Source organism: Montipora capricornis, chromosome 8, assembly GCF_036669925.1.
Source record: "Montipora capricornis isolate CH-2021 chromosome 8, ASM3666992v2, whole genome shotgun sequence".
Taxonomy (NCBI): Eukaryota; Metazoa; Cnidaria; class Anthozoa; order Scleractinia; family Acroporidae; genus Montipora; species Montipora capricornis.
The window spans coordinates 29272165-29287164 of NC_090890.1; the positions used below are offsets into that span (position 1 = coordinate 29272165).

The 15000-nt window shown below is 39.2% G+C and overlaps 3 protein-coding genes across 3 annotated transcripts in view; 1 reads left to right on the top strand and 2 right to left on the bottom strand.

The window, feature by feature from the left end:
• The window catches only part of LOC138059115 (apoptotic protease-activating factor 1-like), a 32812-nt gene extending 32004 nt beyond the window's left edge, over nucleotides 1-808 (bottom strand). Inside the window, exon 1 of the mRNA XM_068904647.1 lies at nucleotides 356-808. Within this exon, the coding sequence (XP_068760748.1) occupies nucleotides 356-677 (322 nt within the window). The 5' untranslated portion in view covers nucleotides 678-808. The remainder of the gene's footprint in view (nucleotides 1-355) is intronic.
• A 1403-nt stretch (nucleotides 809-2211) lies between these two features.
• LOC138014566 (uncharacterized) lies at nucleotides 2212-9074 on the bottom strand. Its single transcript, XM_068861670.1, has one exon. It carries the CDS (start codon nucleotides 8390-8392, stop codon nucleotides 5579-5581), a length of 2814 nt encoding a protein of 937 aa, XP_068717771.1. The 5' UTR covers nucleotides 8393-9074; the 3' UTR covers nucleotides 2212-5578.
• A 652-nt stretch (nucleotides 9075-9726) lies between these two features.
• The window catches only part of LOC138014567 (protein kinase C and casein kinase substrate in neurons protein 2-like), an 11634-nt gene continuing 6360 nt past the window's right edge, over nucleotides 9727-15000 (top strand). The window contains exons 1-2 of the mRNA XM_068861671.1: nucleotides 9727-10662; nucleotides 13460-13580. Coding sequence (XP_068717772.1) covers nucleotides 9869-10662; nucleotides 13460-13580 — 915 coding nt within the window. The 5' untranslated portion in view covers nucleotides 9727-9868. The remainder of the gene's footprint in view (nucleotides 10663-13459; nucleotides 13581-15000) is intronic.

The window sequence follows — 15000 nt, forward strand, 5'->3', positions numbered from 1 at the left end:
ATCTACGCACTAAAATGTACTACATGTACTGTGTGTATTGAAATCAATAATTACCGCAAGACAAATTATAATAATAAAATTTCGATATAACGACCTCAGGGTCCTGTCATGGACAACAACTCTGCGAATTACACAAGCCACCAAGACAAAGAACACGAGAACAACGGCTGGAACACTCCCTTAACTGAGGTTCAAATTACGCAAATTGGCTGCCTTTCAATAATTCTCATCAGCTATCTGTTCCAATACATCCATTATTTCAGCTTGATGCTAGTATATTTCGGTGAATATTACCCGATGTGAGACAACGAATTACTGGTTGAAAGACCAGAAACATGCAAAATCGCATACTTACATTGCAAAGGAGAGTCCACGGTTTCCCGAATTATAACGATTTGCTCTTCCTTCGAACTACCCAGTAATAATCTCGCTAGATGAGGGTAGTTTTCTTTAAGAGTCGACAGGAAATGCTCGAAGGCTTCATATCCTCTCTCTGGAATAATGTCCAGGAGTTTTTCTGCCTGTCGACGGGACGTTTTTTCGCCTCGAATAACTTCTGCATCTTCAGAGTCAAGAATGAACTTGCTCTGGAGAAACGAGAGGACATCGTCTACAAGTAAATCGTCCACAATCTCTTGCCGAAACTTCAAAAGCAAATGTCTGTGTTTTTCAAGCATGCTGACAGGAAGTACGCGATGTTGGACAAAACAAGGTTCTAGCAAAGTAAAGCGATGAAAATAGAATTTAGTGTGCCTGACGTTAATTTGGAGTCAAAACTTCCGGCCATTTTGGGAATGCGTTACTGCGCAGGGTTCGATGTTTCCTGTGGGGTGTGATAGGGGGCCATCTTTCTAGCACAAGCTTCTAGTTACCCCTCCCCCATTCTTTTCATGTTAACAAGTCCTCACGTGCTCTTCTTCACGTGTCCTTCCATATTCATTTATCTCGATAAACGACACAAAATGCTTGGACTTGCAAAAATTATATAATTATTTTTTAGTTTCTTATAATTTTAACTAGGAGCAGGGATTTCACAGCACAAAATCTCTGCCACCAAGCCACATGAACACCTGTAAACACTGCAATGTGATAAATTAACCCTTTAATGCCCAATAGTGACTTATAGATTTTACTCTGTCTAACGCCAGACGATTTTACTCGTCAAAGGGAGACCCCTTGGGCACTAAAGGGTTAATATCAGTATAAGAAACATGTCCTTCCATATCCATTTATTGTTTATGAAGTTGGCTGGATAAACTGAATGCTACCCACTACTACATGTGGTACTATTAACAGTTTATGGACTTCAAATGTTTTTGCTTGTTTGGTAATATTGATTTGATTGCATTGATTCCAACGTAGCCTTCCACAATGCGGGGAAAATACAGTTGCTACTCTTCATTCTTACTGGACTAACTCTGGCACAGTTCCCTGCCAGCAAGGGTCTCTTTTCTTCTTGCATTGTCCGGGCTGACAAGTACAAGAGACCTCTGCCATGGGTCAAAATTCACTATGTTCAGCATGCACAGCGGTTATTTAGTGCTCAACCAATTCCTCAAGTGATTCTTCAAAAGCAAACAAGAGCAGAATTACTGTAAAGGGATGCGCAGGACACAGTGGGCTCCAGTCACAGTCCGCAAACATATCATGGGGCATGCAGTTTGAAGAGTGACGTCCCAGGTTGCGGATGGCAGTTGCATCAAAGTGTGTTTTGACCCATGCCAGAGGTCTGTTTTCCGGTACTTGTAAGCCCAGTGAACGCAAAAGAAAGGACCAATTTAATTCCTTGGGGTATAAAAAAAAAGAAAGCTAAAAGTTCCCCAGAACAAAACATGGACAAATTAATTTACACATGTCTGAATTCTGTACCAGTTCCCTGCTAGCAGATCAAGGTCTCCTTTCTTCTGGCCAGTGAACGCAAAAGAAAGGAGACCTTGATCTGCTAGCAGGGAACTGGTACAGAATTCAGACGTGTAAATTAATTTGTCCATGTTTTGTTCTGGGGAACTTTTAGCTTTCTTGGTACTTTAATTAATTAAGGACCAATTTAATTCCTTGGCTATAAAAAAAAAGGGGTAACAATGTGATAAGGGAATAACATTGTAAAATCCAGACGTTTGCGAAAAAACATCACAAATTCTGCGGTGAAAGTGTAACATTCATTTCCCTGCTGTCACTCACAAAGAAAAACCCCCTCAACAAAAAACAAACTAATAAATGCAATTATTTATTTTGTTTACTTAAATCATTCATTTTGTAAAATAAATCATGCATTCCATAAATGAATAAACAATCCAGTCTTTAACACTCGTCACAATGAGACCTGAAGTAGTATGTTTACAAAATTAATATGAGCTTCATCATTTAAGGATAAAGATGACTTTTTGACTAAACTAGATGTAATTGAAATCTATTGCAATAAATTATTGACAAATAATGTTACGGTCATGGATAAAAACATTTCTTTGACGGTTCAAAGAAATATAAAAAGCACTAAGACACAACAATCTATTACAAAAAATAGGCCCATTGAGTAAAATAGTGCTCATGCACTCCTACAATAATGTAGTTGACTAGAATAATAGCATCAAGTTCAGTTTTCTGTGCATACATTTATTCATGTTGTGACTGAGATGTTAATGATACAATAGTAGGAATTGAACCATTACTTCTTCCTTTTCTAAGTATCTGCCCACGAGTGTGGCTTTGCTTGCAGCAAAATGAAACCTGTGTGTCTCTTTTTAATACACTTGCATACAGTTAACTCTCTGAAACAGATGCAACTTGGTTTAACACATGGTCCATCTTAACCGACAATGACAATTTAACAACGTTATGCTGTTTATGTCATGGGGACATGTCTTTACTACTGTAATCGAGATGTGTAAAAGGAGAGTTAACTGTAGCATCACAAACAAATTAAATTGGTATATTTTCAAAGATTCTTCAAAAATAATCAGAAAAACAAGAACACCATCATGACATTTCCTTTAAAAAAGCTACTTGGTAATTCTGGAATACCCAAAGCCAAAACAAACAGTACTTCTCAAGGAAGGCTTGATTCATTCATCTCCAGACTGAACAAGTCAACAGAAAACAAATTGATTTGAAGGTAGACATTTAGAATAGCATAATCTGATTCTTTAACAACACAGTAACAGAAATGTATCTCATTGACATGTTCATGGTTTTCTGATTAAAATGGAAAAACCTGATTGTTTTCAATTTTCCTACAACCTTTTAAGTTGAGCATCTTTAGTAGTATTTTAAAGGTTTCTTCCATCTACAATTATCTTGAAAAATTCTTGAAAACGTTCTCAGACATACATAATGTTTTCAGAAACTTAAACACTTTGTAAAGAAGAGCCTGGCTTTAATATAGATCAACATTTAAGTTGACCAGAATAAAGCTATCAAAACTCTCATTTTCAGTGACTGAGACATGCAAACAGACCCTAAAACCAGCGATAAGCGAAGCCCTTATCCATTCACATTCACTATGTAATAAAATATACAAATATTCCTACATTCTTAAATCATGCTGTCAGAAGATAAACTACAAAACACCTCAAAGCACACTTATTTAACCCCAATAAACCTCTGTTTAAAAAAATGATTTGGACTTAGTTCATATAGGCATGCAGTGGAATAGAATCTGCTAAAATATGCTTATTATGTGCTATATAATATAGTATAATAATTATTATTGCCATAAGTTACAGCATAACAGCTAACACTGTATTCAAAAAGCAGAAAGAAACTTCAAGCTCTTTACAGAGAGCCCTAGCAGTTTCTTAATAACTGTCAAATTAGTATGACCATTATTTTTGTAAAGTAATTGTTTTGGTTTCAAAGTTCCATAATGGTTATTTGTTTGTAACATTTTAATACCATCTTGCCCTCACTAACCATAAAAAGTAAACATTCCCTTTGTTCCCATGGGATTTAACTTACCAATAACTTGGTTTGTGGTAAAATAAGCACCAGTTGCAATGTCGTTTCAGTTTAAATATCCAGGCACAGTTTCAGCCTCTGATCAGTTTTAATCATTTAGCCAACATTTAAGGAATTTAAAGTAGTAAGAAAGTCCTCTTTCTTTATGCAAATAAGCTTTAAATATGAGTGTCTTATAGACAACAAATACTTATACTGACAATCAAGGATACTATAAAATTCAAAGTCAATTTGCACAACAAACTAAGATAATTTTCATAATATCATCAAATCCTTGCCGTATTTCTTATTAAAAAGTTCGTTTGGAATAACCTGAAGTAGAGCAGCCCTCGCAAAAATGCACATTATGACAGGCTAAAGGAAATTATTAGGTAAAAGTTAATCTAAAACATTTCTGAGCTCCTAGCCTTTACAAAATAAGATATAATAAATGCAACTTTTTAACCCAATAGACAGTGGTAAACAGTTTGGCAAAATTAAACTACTCTATCTCTAGGGTGTCCCTCAGAAGAATAGAGCAAAACTACAAAGAGAACTGCTTTACAACTAAATCAGATTTGTATATATCCATGGGTGTGTAGTAATAGGTCAAGAATGTACACTAATTTAGTGAAAAAAAGAGTATTTTTCCACTCATTTATGACACGCATAATGGTGCATTAAGTTAAAAATATTAAAATCCGACAATGTTGGAGAAGTTAACAGGTTAAGTGTAGGTATTTCTCACTAGAACTATTCTGAGTGTTTATCATATACTTTCACCACTTTAAAGAGTTGAAACCAGGTTAACATGACTTCAGAGACATAAAAAGTAAATATCGAATGCATAAATGGATAGTCACAGTGTTTTGTGACAAATAGAAACCTATATGTAGCAAGGTGCTCATTTCAGGACCAAATAGAAACAGTTCAAATACTAAAATATTTTTAAGGGCTTTCAATTAGCATACCATTTCCTGGATATTGTCACAGCATTGGATGCTGGTTTTGCTGTTCTGAAATAATCTTTAAAAGTCACTGCTGGAACTTTACATTTGCCAAACAAAAACAGTGGTCTAACCATTTATCAACCATGGCTTACCAAACATAACCAGTTTACACTAATTAAGGGTACATTATTTCGATGCATGGAAGGTTTGAAACATAACCCTAACCCTGTACTCAACCAAAATTCATGATATTAACCTCTTTTTTACATTTAAGCCACCAAAAAATATAGCAATGCTTTTTAAAAATACACCTGGGAAGAGGACTGTTCATGTAAATACATATACACAGAGAAACATCTCCCCCAGCCTCTTCAATCTTCCCTCGTCCCCTACCCAAAGGTGTGGAATTAGTCAAAAACTGCATAGCTATGAGCTATGAGAATCTCAGAGTATAACTATTATTAGTATGGCAATTTCATATGCCGATACATGGCAAATCGTCATTTCCAAATAAAACATTTTAAGTTACAGACTACTACAGAGAAACACTTCTAGGAATTAAACCTTCCATGCACTCAAAGATTAACTAAGACCTGTTGGCAATATCTGATAAATGGTTAGTTCTACAAAGACGTAACATGCCAAGCTAATTTTACCACCAAGTCCTGAGTGTTCTTCAAAATGGCTCTTTTGTATTACATGCCTTCTCCAATGGGAGTAATCTTTGCCACTTCTGTTACTTCTACCACTTCTTCAACTACATCCTCTGGTATCACTACAACTGGTTCCATCTGCTCTGGGTTTAGTGCCACCTGAATTAAGTCCACTGGACTTATCTCTTGAGAGACACTGTTTGGATTAATTTTCTGGGAGTTGATTTCTGCATGAGCAGCAGCCATGCTTTCTTCCACAATATTTGAACTTTGAAGTTGTGTTTCCTGACTCGTTGGCTGTTCAATAGTCTGTCCTGTTACTGTCCCCACAGAGACTTTGTACAATGAATCAGTCATGGTCCCTATAGACGACATAACAGCTGCCTGCTCTGCTGAGTTGTTTGGTGCTTGCTGATTGTTTTCAGTGTTTGTACCTACAGTTGTCTTTCTGATCTCTTCGGTTTCTACAGCAACTGACACCCTCGGTGTGAATAACTGACCAGGTGCACCTTGAATGTTAGGTGGAAATGTGTTGATTGGCCTTGAAAGGCCAGCAGCAGTAGCAAATGGCACAGCCATGTTTGGAATTGGATTACCACCCATGGTGTTCAGGAAGGTACTCATGTGAGGAATCTTGGCTCCAGAGTTTGACATAGGGAATGTCCCTGTAGGTTGCAGTTCTGGCAAAGTAACAACATTGGCTCGTACAGTGGCTTCATTTCCAACAGCTACTGATGTTTGGGTTAAATCCTGTGCAGGAGCTGTTATCTTTGCTGTAGCAACCTGTGTGGCCTCAAATGCAGCTCTTTTACCAGGGGGCTCGCCATTCTTTTCAACTGCAACTACTGGAGGCTGGGAGTTTTCTCTAACTTGGGAAGCAAGAGCTGACAACATAGTGGACATTGGTGTGCTGGTAGGAGGAAGATTACTCAGGTTTGCTAGCATCTCAGCAGCAGAGGTTGTTCTTTTACGACCTCTCCTTCCTCTAGGTTTAGGGGAGGTAGAATTCTTTGTTTTCGGATCTAGTCCAGTATCATCAGCTCCATCTCCTGGTGTTACCACAGCAACTGTTTCTGCCGTCACACTGTCTGCAATTGGCACTGATGCAACCACTGTACCCACTCCAGGACTATGGGTCCTGATTGGCGCAGAAACGGTGCCACGCAAATCTTGAAATGCTTGACCAGCAGGTCCTGCCATAGGCATTGGTGCCAAAAATGCCACACCTTGACCAGTTCCTTGAATTCCCTGCACTGGAGCTAAAGGAAGAAGTGTGGAAATGCTGTGTAAAATCTGGCCATCCTTGGTCATGGTCGGGGCCATGCTGCTAAATGTCTGCATACCAGGAAGGACACCAGCTTGAGATGTTGATAAAAATGTGCCCTGGCCAGGGATACCTTGCATAAGCCCTTGCATACCTGCAAATGGCATTCCAGCCACCGTGTTACCTTGTATCCCTGGCAATGCTTGGCCAGCAGTTGCAGGAATCCCAGGCAACTGAATTCCAGGCATTGACATGCTGTAGAGAGATCCGGGAGGCAATCCTTGTAAAATTGTACCCTGAGGGCCCAATACAGACAGCCCTGGAGGTAAGGTACCTTGTGTTACATTTGTTGATGTGACGGGAAGACCAACAAGTTGAGGAGCCGAAGAAGGTGGCTGAGCCACAGTCTGTGTGTTTTGAATTACTGCAGGCGCCACGCCTGGAGCTGCTGGGTTTACTTCCACTGTAACAGCAACAGGACCTTCGATGCGAGGAGGATTAGGAACCAAAGCGGCTGCCGCTGCGGCCGCCTCAACACTGTTTAGCGAAGCTACTTGGTTTACGGCTGCGACAAGGCTCGCCTCTGGACTAAGATTTGATTCCACGGGTTTAATAATCTGTGCTTGCTGTTTGTTTTTTATACCTTGTATGACAGCTTCGCTTGCTCCTTTCGCTTGAGGCGCTGTTGACCGCTTTCTGATGCCTAGTCGCTCACGCCGCCTTCGCTGTCTTTCGCGATTTCCTTTGCGAATTATCTCAAGTTGCTCGCTTGTCATGGTTTCCTTTCGTTTTCGCCGCCACTCACGATATCTCGCTCTTAACGCTTCAATTTGATCGCTGCTCATGCGTTCTTTCTGCTTTCTTTTTAACTCACGCTGTTTTTCTCGACGTGCCGTGACTTCATCTAGCAATCCATGCATTTTCTTCTTTTCTCGCTCTCGGACAACTCGTTTTGTCTCGACTTCTTCGACTGATTTTTCAGCTAGACTCTTCGCGGATTCGCGTAGTCGCCTTTTCTTTCCGTCAGTTTTATTTTCTGGCGCCTCAGTGAACTCTTCGGTACCGTTTTCTTGAGGCTTTTCATCGACCACTTCTACCTCGCTTGCAACGACGAGAACAGTGCTTTCGTCTGAAGTGCCATCAAATTTCGAGTTGTTGTCGTGACATTGAGGAGCAGAAATGGCGTTGTTTGCTGAGGACACCGTGTCCACTTTAGTTTGCTCTACGGCCGCTTCTCTTCTCGATTTTTGACGTGTTCTCGTTGATCTTTTCGGTCTTGTAGGCTTGGAAGTTGTTTTATCCGCTTCTTCAGGTATTTCTGTCTCAACTTTCAGTGGTAGCGTCACTTCAACAATCGTACAACCCTCGGACAGCAATTCAAGATCATGGCTCGGGTCGTTACCAGTTGTCGATGGCGCTTCACTCTGGCGTGACATCCTTAGTTTTTCGCGCCTTCGACGCTGCCTTTCTCTGTTCAACCTTCGAATTCTGTCAGTTCGACTCTCGCCTGAAGTTTCTCCGATGGATTCCAGGGTGTCTACGTCCTCGGCACTCACTGCTGCATCCGTACTGTCATTAGCTTCGCTATTCATTTTTGCACAAGATATCGCATATCAAACCATCCAAAGTATAAACACGCAGAAAGCAGGACTACGTCACGCGATAATGAAAAGGTCTTTCGATGAAACGTATCCGTTTTTTACACGACTAAATCAAAAGGCAAACCTTCAGAGAGCTACTGTTTGCTTATGGTGTGCGGGTTAGAAGTACAAAGGTCTTGAAAACAGACGATTTCGGCGTCTAGGTGGCCATATTGGGAATCAGTCAATCAAATTTTGAAACCTCGGGAAGAGACCAGCCTCGATCCCAAACCGGGGTGTGACGCGATTGTTAATTGTGTGAGTGGCGCTGATGTACATAAACTTGTCACATGTCATGTCTACAATTCGAACAGGTAACAGGAAAACTGGTTATGAAAGATATTTAGCATCAGCTGGTCTCGTTTCTTCCTTTCTGCAACCAACGCTTTCGTTTGCCGAGGTATTTTATTTGCCGATCGTAGGAAACAGGGATCACACAGGCTGGGTTATGTGACGTTTTATAGAGCGTGATAGTTTGCACTTCGATGGTTTCTTTTTGACACCAAGATGTAACGAAGTATTTGTTTATCAGTTTACATCTCTTCGAGCCGGATGTTCAAATCTATCGGCGTGATTTTTTGATTATAACAACAATTGCAATTTTGTAATATCCTTTGCTGAAACATGATTAATTTTGGCCGAAAACTCGTGATGGTTTTAGCTCAAATTTCTTTTATCCTCAGGCGGGCCTTACAAGTCAATTAACCAAAACATCCTTTTGGGGTTATAGAAATGTATAATTTACAAGGGATTTTTTTCTTTAAGTAGCAGTGGCGTTTTAACCTTTGTCAGTGTATGCTATGATCACGTATCACAAGACGCCACTGCAAAAATAACATTGGTCGCGACATGCAAAAATGCAACGATTAAAAAACTTAAGTTTCTGAAGTTTGTAGCCCTTCCTCAAACGAGTATCAAGACAGCCCATGTCAGAGGTTTATGAACGAAGCTTTAAAAGGTGTTAAAATTTCGTTGATTTTCAAGTTGTAGTGTTCGAGCATTTCGGAATATTCAGCCTTGTAACTTTCGTGACTTGTACCAGCCTTAAACCAGTTGTGAGATAACCTTTTCTGACCTAACGAATGGCGGTAATACACTGGTAGGAAAAATCCTCAGGATTTTTTTTTGTCAAAGAAAACATCGCTAGTTGCAGGTGCTAAACCCAAAATTTTTGCTGCTCCATACTTTTATAAGCAATCAAGCATGTCTAGAGGAGTGACCTTTTTTCACGAAAAAAAACCAAAAATGCCCGCGTTTCCTAGCCAGCCAGCGTGCAAACAAAAGTTATTGCGCATGCGGGTGCTTTTGGAATTGTAACATCCTCTCCACTCCTTCAGAACAAACTACAGTTGAATAAATACGAAAATGCGAGAAAGGGTGTTTTTTTTGGGATTAGAATAGGTCATCGTTATAGCCTTACGAGTTGGTATGGCAATGCGCGAAACTCCGAGAGGTTCCGACGATAACCTTTACAGCGCTACGAGTGACAGTTTCTGGGATGTTGGAAATTTTAAACGAACAGTCAAGCGAATTGATGATGGCGCAAAATTGTGTGATGAATTTATGAAACTTGTAGCCGAACGAGCTGAAATAGAAGCTAAGTATGCCATCAAGTTAAAAGCTTGGTCTAAGAAATGGGAGGAAATTATTAAAAGCGGTCCAGAATATGGAACAATGGAGGGTGCTATGCGAGGATGTGTGAGTGAGGCAGAGTCCAGAGCGGACATTCACATGTTGTGCCGTGACAAAGTTATGGACGAAGTCTACGAATCCATTAAAAAGTGGAAGATTGAAAACTACCACAAGGGCATCTTTCAATGGAAAGAAACAAAAGAAGCCGAGGAAGGTTTTACCAGAGCTCAAAAGCCTTGGGCAAAGCGTTTGGCCAAAGTTGAGCGGTCGAAAAAAGCTTTTCATAATGCAGCGAGGAACGTGGAACAGGCTACGAGATTGGAAAGTGACGCTAGCAATGATACCGAGAAGTCAGCTGACAAGCTGAGAAAGTTGCAAGATGCTACAGAAAAGGCTAAAAGAGAAATGGAAAAGTGTCGAGAGAAGTATGAATTGCGCTTGGACGAAATCACAAGTTACAATTCCCAATACGAACGAGACATGGTAAACGAATTTGAAAGGTGTCAGGAAAACGAAGATAAACGGCTGGGCTTTTTCAAAGATGTTCTTTTTCAGTATCACAAGTGTTTAGACATATCGCAAAGCCCTGAGTAAGTATTAACCTGTTTTGATCTGTCATGCGGTTTTTAATTACGTAAGTTAATTAGCTGAGCTAATTTGTTTTCGCGCTGTGATTGATCTCGCATTGCTCGTTTTGTACATTTCCATTCGTTCTTGCTCATCGTTTTGTTCGATTGCTCATAAACTCTATGTGTCATGCATTTTACTCCTTTCGTCTTCCAAGTAATGGTTGGTATTTCCTCTGTTCGGCCGGGTGTTCGGCAAAGGAAGTGTCTTAATTTGTTCCACTTCATTGAGCGCTGCTGTAAGAAATATGAAGGATTTAATTTACTCTCATATTAGGAGTCAACAAAGGTTATTTCAGAGTTTTGTTTGCTTTGATTAGATAAAGTCGACTGTTCGATTTGGGCATAGGTGTTTGAAAATGTTTTTACCGATACTTGATAAGATGATTTGACCAAAGAGTCAATTTTTAAATTTAATTTCAATTTAATGATTTGTTTGTTGCACTGGTCTCTGGGTGGTCTTCGTCCTCCATTTCTCAAAGATGACGTAAATGAAACGCGAAAGAGCTAAAACAATGAGCTAAACAAAAGAATAATTAAGGTGCCTATCACCTTAAAACATTTTTCCGTTTTATTTTTTCTCGCATATACATTATGTTGTTTTCAGAACCTTTGGAATAGGCCGTCGCGTTACCTTTTTTTCATAAACACAATGATTTTGCTGGTTTTCCAAAAATAAAACGAGCAGGTCAAAATATGCCACCATGCTGATTTTGTAAGTATATATCATTTAACCCATTGACTCCTGGGGGTTCCCCATTGATGAGTAAAACATCTGGCATTAGACAGAGTAAAATATTAAGTCATGCCGGTTTAGGCATCAAAGGGTTAATTAAGGTGGCTCCCTAAAGTATTTGCAAATACCCTCACTCCATGGCACGAGTTACAAAAGGAAACCTAGTAAAATTTCTCTTGTCTTTCTCCCTGTAGAGATTTACCAGTTTGGGTACCAATATATAATAAGCCTTATTTTTTTGGTGTCAATTTTTGGATTATGGCGGTTACCAATTGGCAACATCACATCTAATGACTAGAGACATATTCTTATTTTTGACCTAAACTTCTTAATATTTATACTTTTCTTCGGTGAAATGACAGCCCAATGCTCAACCAACTGAGCCACTGGTGGGCTTCAGTGATTTTCAAAATCCTTGTATTTTTCTTTGGAATTTTCGAATGTTTAAATGGTCATAAAATATTTATCTTAAGTGGGTGGTATTTCTCTGAAAACTTATATTCTGGCTAAGACAAACACAATCTTTCCATTTCTGGAATGTATAAAGTCTGAACTTTAAGTTCACCAATAAAATTCATTATTATCAGTCATATGACCAGTTTGTTTGCAAATGGCCTATTCACTTTTTTATTTGCTTTGAAAGATGGAAAAAGTGGTCAGAGTTTGATCCATAACCGAGCAATGAAGAGGAATGGGTTTCCATACCAGGTTGACGCCACAAATTATTTTGCATCACTGTTTTTCAAAGAACCAGCAAAATACTAAGCAGAGCAGTCACGGTGACATCAACCCGGTATGAAACTCATTCCCCTTCATTGCTCAGTTATGGATCAAAGTGTAACCACTTTTTTCCATCTTTGAAAGCATATAAGTTTCATTTTGTGTATAAATAAAGAACATTTTCTTGTTTTGTTACTTTCCTGGTAGAATTTCAACCTGTGACTCCTGGCATAGGTATAAAGTTCAACATGGCACATTTTGAGAGCTCCTGGAAATCACAGCAATATTAAAATTTGTACCATCATTGTGGTCCACTTAAAACCTATGTCCCCCTTTTAAAACCCTTCCCTATGCAAGAACGAGACTTGAAAGATTTTACTCTAAAACCAGGCCTCGCTAGTTCAAAGGGTGGATAACAGTATCCACCTGGTAAATCACTATCCGGCAGATAAACACTAGTAAAACCAATTGAGTTATCCAGTGGATAGTGATTTATCAACTTGTAGATAGCACTATCCCACCCTTGAAGCAACTGGGGCCAGTGGCCTGTTTCTCAAAAGTCCCGAAACTTTACGGGCGGTTTTCGGGTGTCACAATTTCCTTTGCATCTCAAGAAGGAAGAGGATTTAAGTCGTCAAACTTCACAGCCATTTTTCTTTTTGTTACCTTGAAATCATGTTGAAAGATCGGCTTTCCAGAACAAGCGGTTGACAGTTTCACAAATGGCTTTTCGGGCCCGAAATGTTTTCGGGACTTTTGAGAAACAGGCCCCAGGTGCTTTAGGTGTGACTGGTTGATCTTTTTTTTTTGTTTGTTTGTTAAATATTTCTAGCATGGCATTACACCATTTTGGGATAATCAAGGTTCTTTCAGTTCATTTTTTAAGATTCATGCTGATTCCCTCTCTTGCTCGTCAAGCTAAATGAAGCGCAGCCAGGATGAGACATATTAAAATACACTAAAAAACATTCTCTGGCTAAAAATTTTGAAAAGGAATATAAGCTTTCAGCTGTCCATCTACAGCCTTTCATGGATAAAACATTGAATGTAAATTAGTGAAATATATACAGAAAAGGCGAGATAAAAGTCATAAAAAGAACAGAGTAAAAGTATGAAAAAAGGTGGCTATTGTTTAAAAAGAATGCTCTACTGATTAGGAATCGGCTTAGAGTTATTGTCAGCATGCTTGGTAGCAGATGTGTGCCAGGCCTCTAGAGTTTTTCTAATACGAAAAGAGCCTAATAATTGTTGTTAATTGTTAATTATTGTTGTTATTAATTATTGTTCTTTACCTGGTTATTGCAGATTTTCAGGTATTTTTGTCAACATGAGCTTAACTTTCCAAAAAGCAGACTCTCAAGCTGACTTGGATTGGTGGGCACGAAACCATGGTACAGGCATGCCGCAGAACTGGCCAATATTTGAGGTAAAATGTGTTGTCTTTTTTCAGAGGAGCAGGGGTGGGTTCATTTAGAGCATTTTGTCTTGTTTATTTCCTAGGCAGGTTTAACTTCTTTATGATATTCATCACTTGCGATTGATACAGGGATGAGAACTGTAATTGCCTTCCACCATGCCCATAATGTAGGGCTCCAAATTGCAACTAGGTTTCACCAGTGCAAGTTTCCAAGGTCACTAACTGGAACTAGTCAATTAGTCCAATAGGCCCTTTGGATGATTGTGTCATGTGACCTTGTCAATCATAAAGAATGGTTGTGGTACACAAAAGATGCCAGAAATGGAAAAAAAGAGATGGAATTTCAGGGTTCTTGTTAAGAGCCGGTAACCGGTTATTTTTACCAGCTGTTCAAGTAAATGTTACCGGCTGTTTCACTGAAGTATTTACCGAAATTATCCAACGAATGTTCGTCTGTTGTTAAAAGGTGAAATTACATTGCGTTTATGGGAAAATATTGCTTTTCCCCCTCCAACTAATCCTGTGAAGATATCTGGCACATGTTATCGCTTCGAAAATATACCATTTGTTAAAGCAATCCAGCTTGATTTTGCCAACTCATCTGTCGAAACGATGTCCACCATGTTTCCTTCTCATTCCTCCCGCGGCCAGGGGAAACCCCCCATAACCATTATTAAACATTTACAACCTGGCATCCACGCGTGGAAAACGACAGAAAGGTCTTTCGGAGTTTAGTTTTCAACCAAAGCGTCAGAAAAGCGGTGGTGAGTGAAAATCAATGAAATAGCATAACCTACTTTCCTTTTGCTGAATATTAAATTAATTTAGCAGCCGCTGGCACGCGACAGCGATCGATACGAACGTCAAGTTAAGACTTGAGCTCGCTAGCCCGTGCAGGGGCAGGTAACAAAGTTACCTGCTATTTTTGGTTTTTTACCTCATGTGCAAAAACTTAGCAAGAACCCTGGAATTTGTTAGAATGTCAATTCTGTGGCCACTGATGTTCAAGTGCGTAATTTTATAGCAGTTTGAAAGTTTGAAATATCTTAAAGAATTCTGTGCTAGATGGCAAAGTGGCTGTTTTCCATATAAACCTCAGTTATTTTTTTAAGCATTGAAATCACTGTAAAATCTCTCACCTAAATGTCAGTGACCTCAAAATTGACACTCTTACTAATTTCATCACGCTCTTCCCATTTCTGTTTGTCCTGTTCATGACTTTAAGAGCAACAGATGCAATTTCATCATAAGTTAATATTATGAATGAAATAACAGTAACAACAACAACAACATTACCTTTGGCATGATTTGGTGACATGGGCTTCAATTTGCTCAGATGAAGGGCTCTTATCTTATCATCTTTCAAAGATCAATTTACCATATCAACTCAGTTGATAAACCCATTTCTGCATTGATGTTGTTGTGTTTA

What these genes read in the sequence shown, in the direction of transcription:
- LOC138014566 (XM_068861670.1), bottom strand. Translation starts at nt 8,392, where the DNA reads ATGAATAGCGAAGCTAATGACAGTACGGATGCAGCAGTGAGTGCCGAG.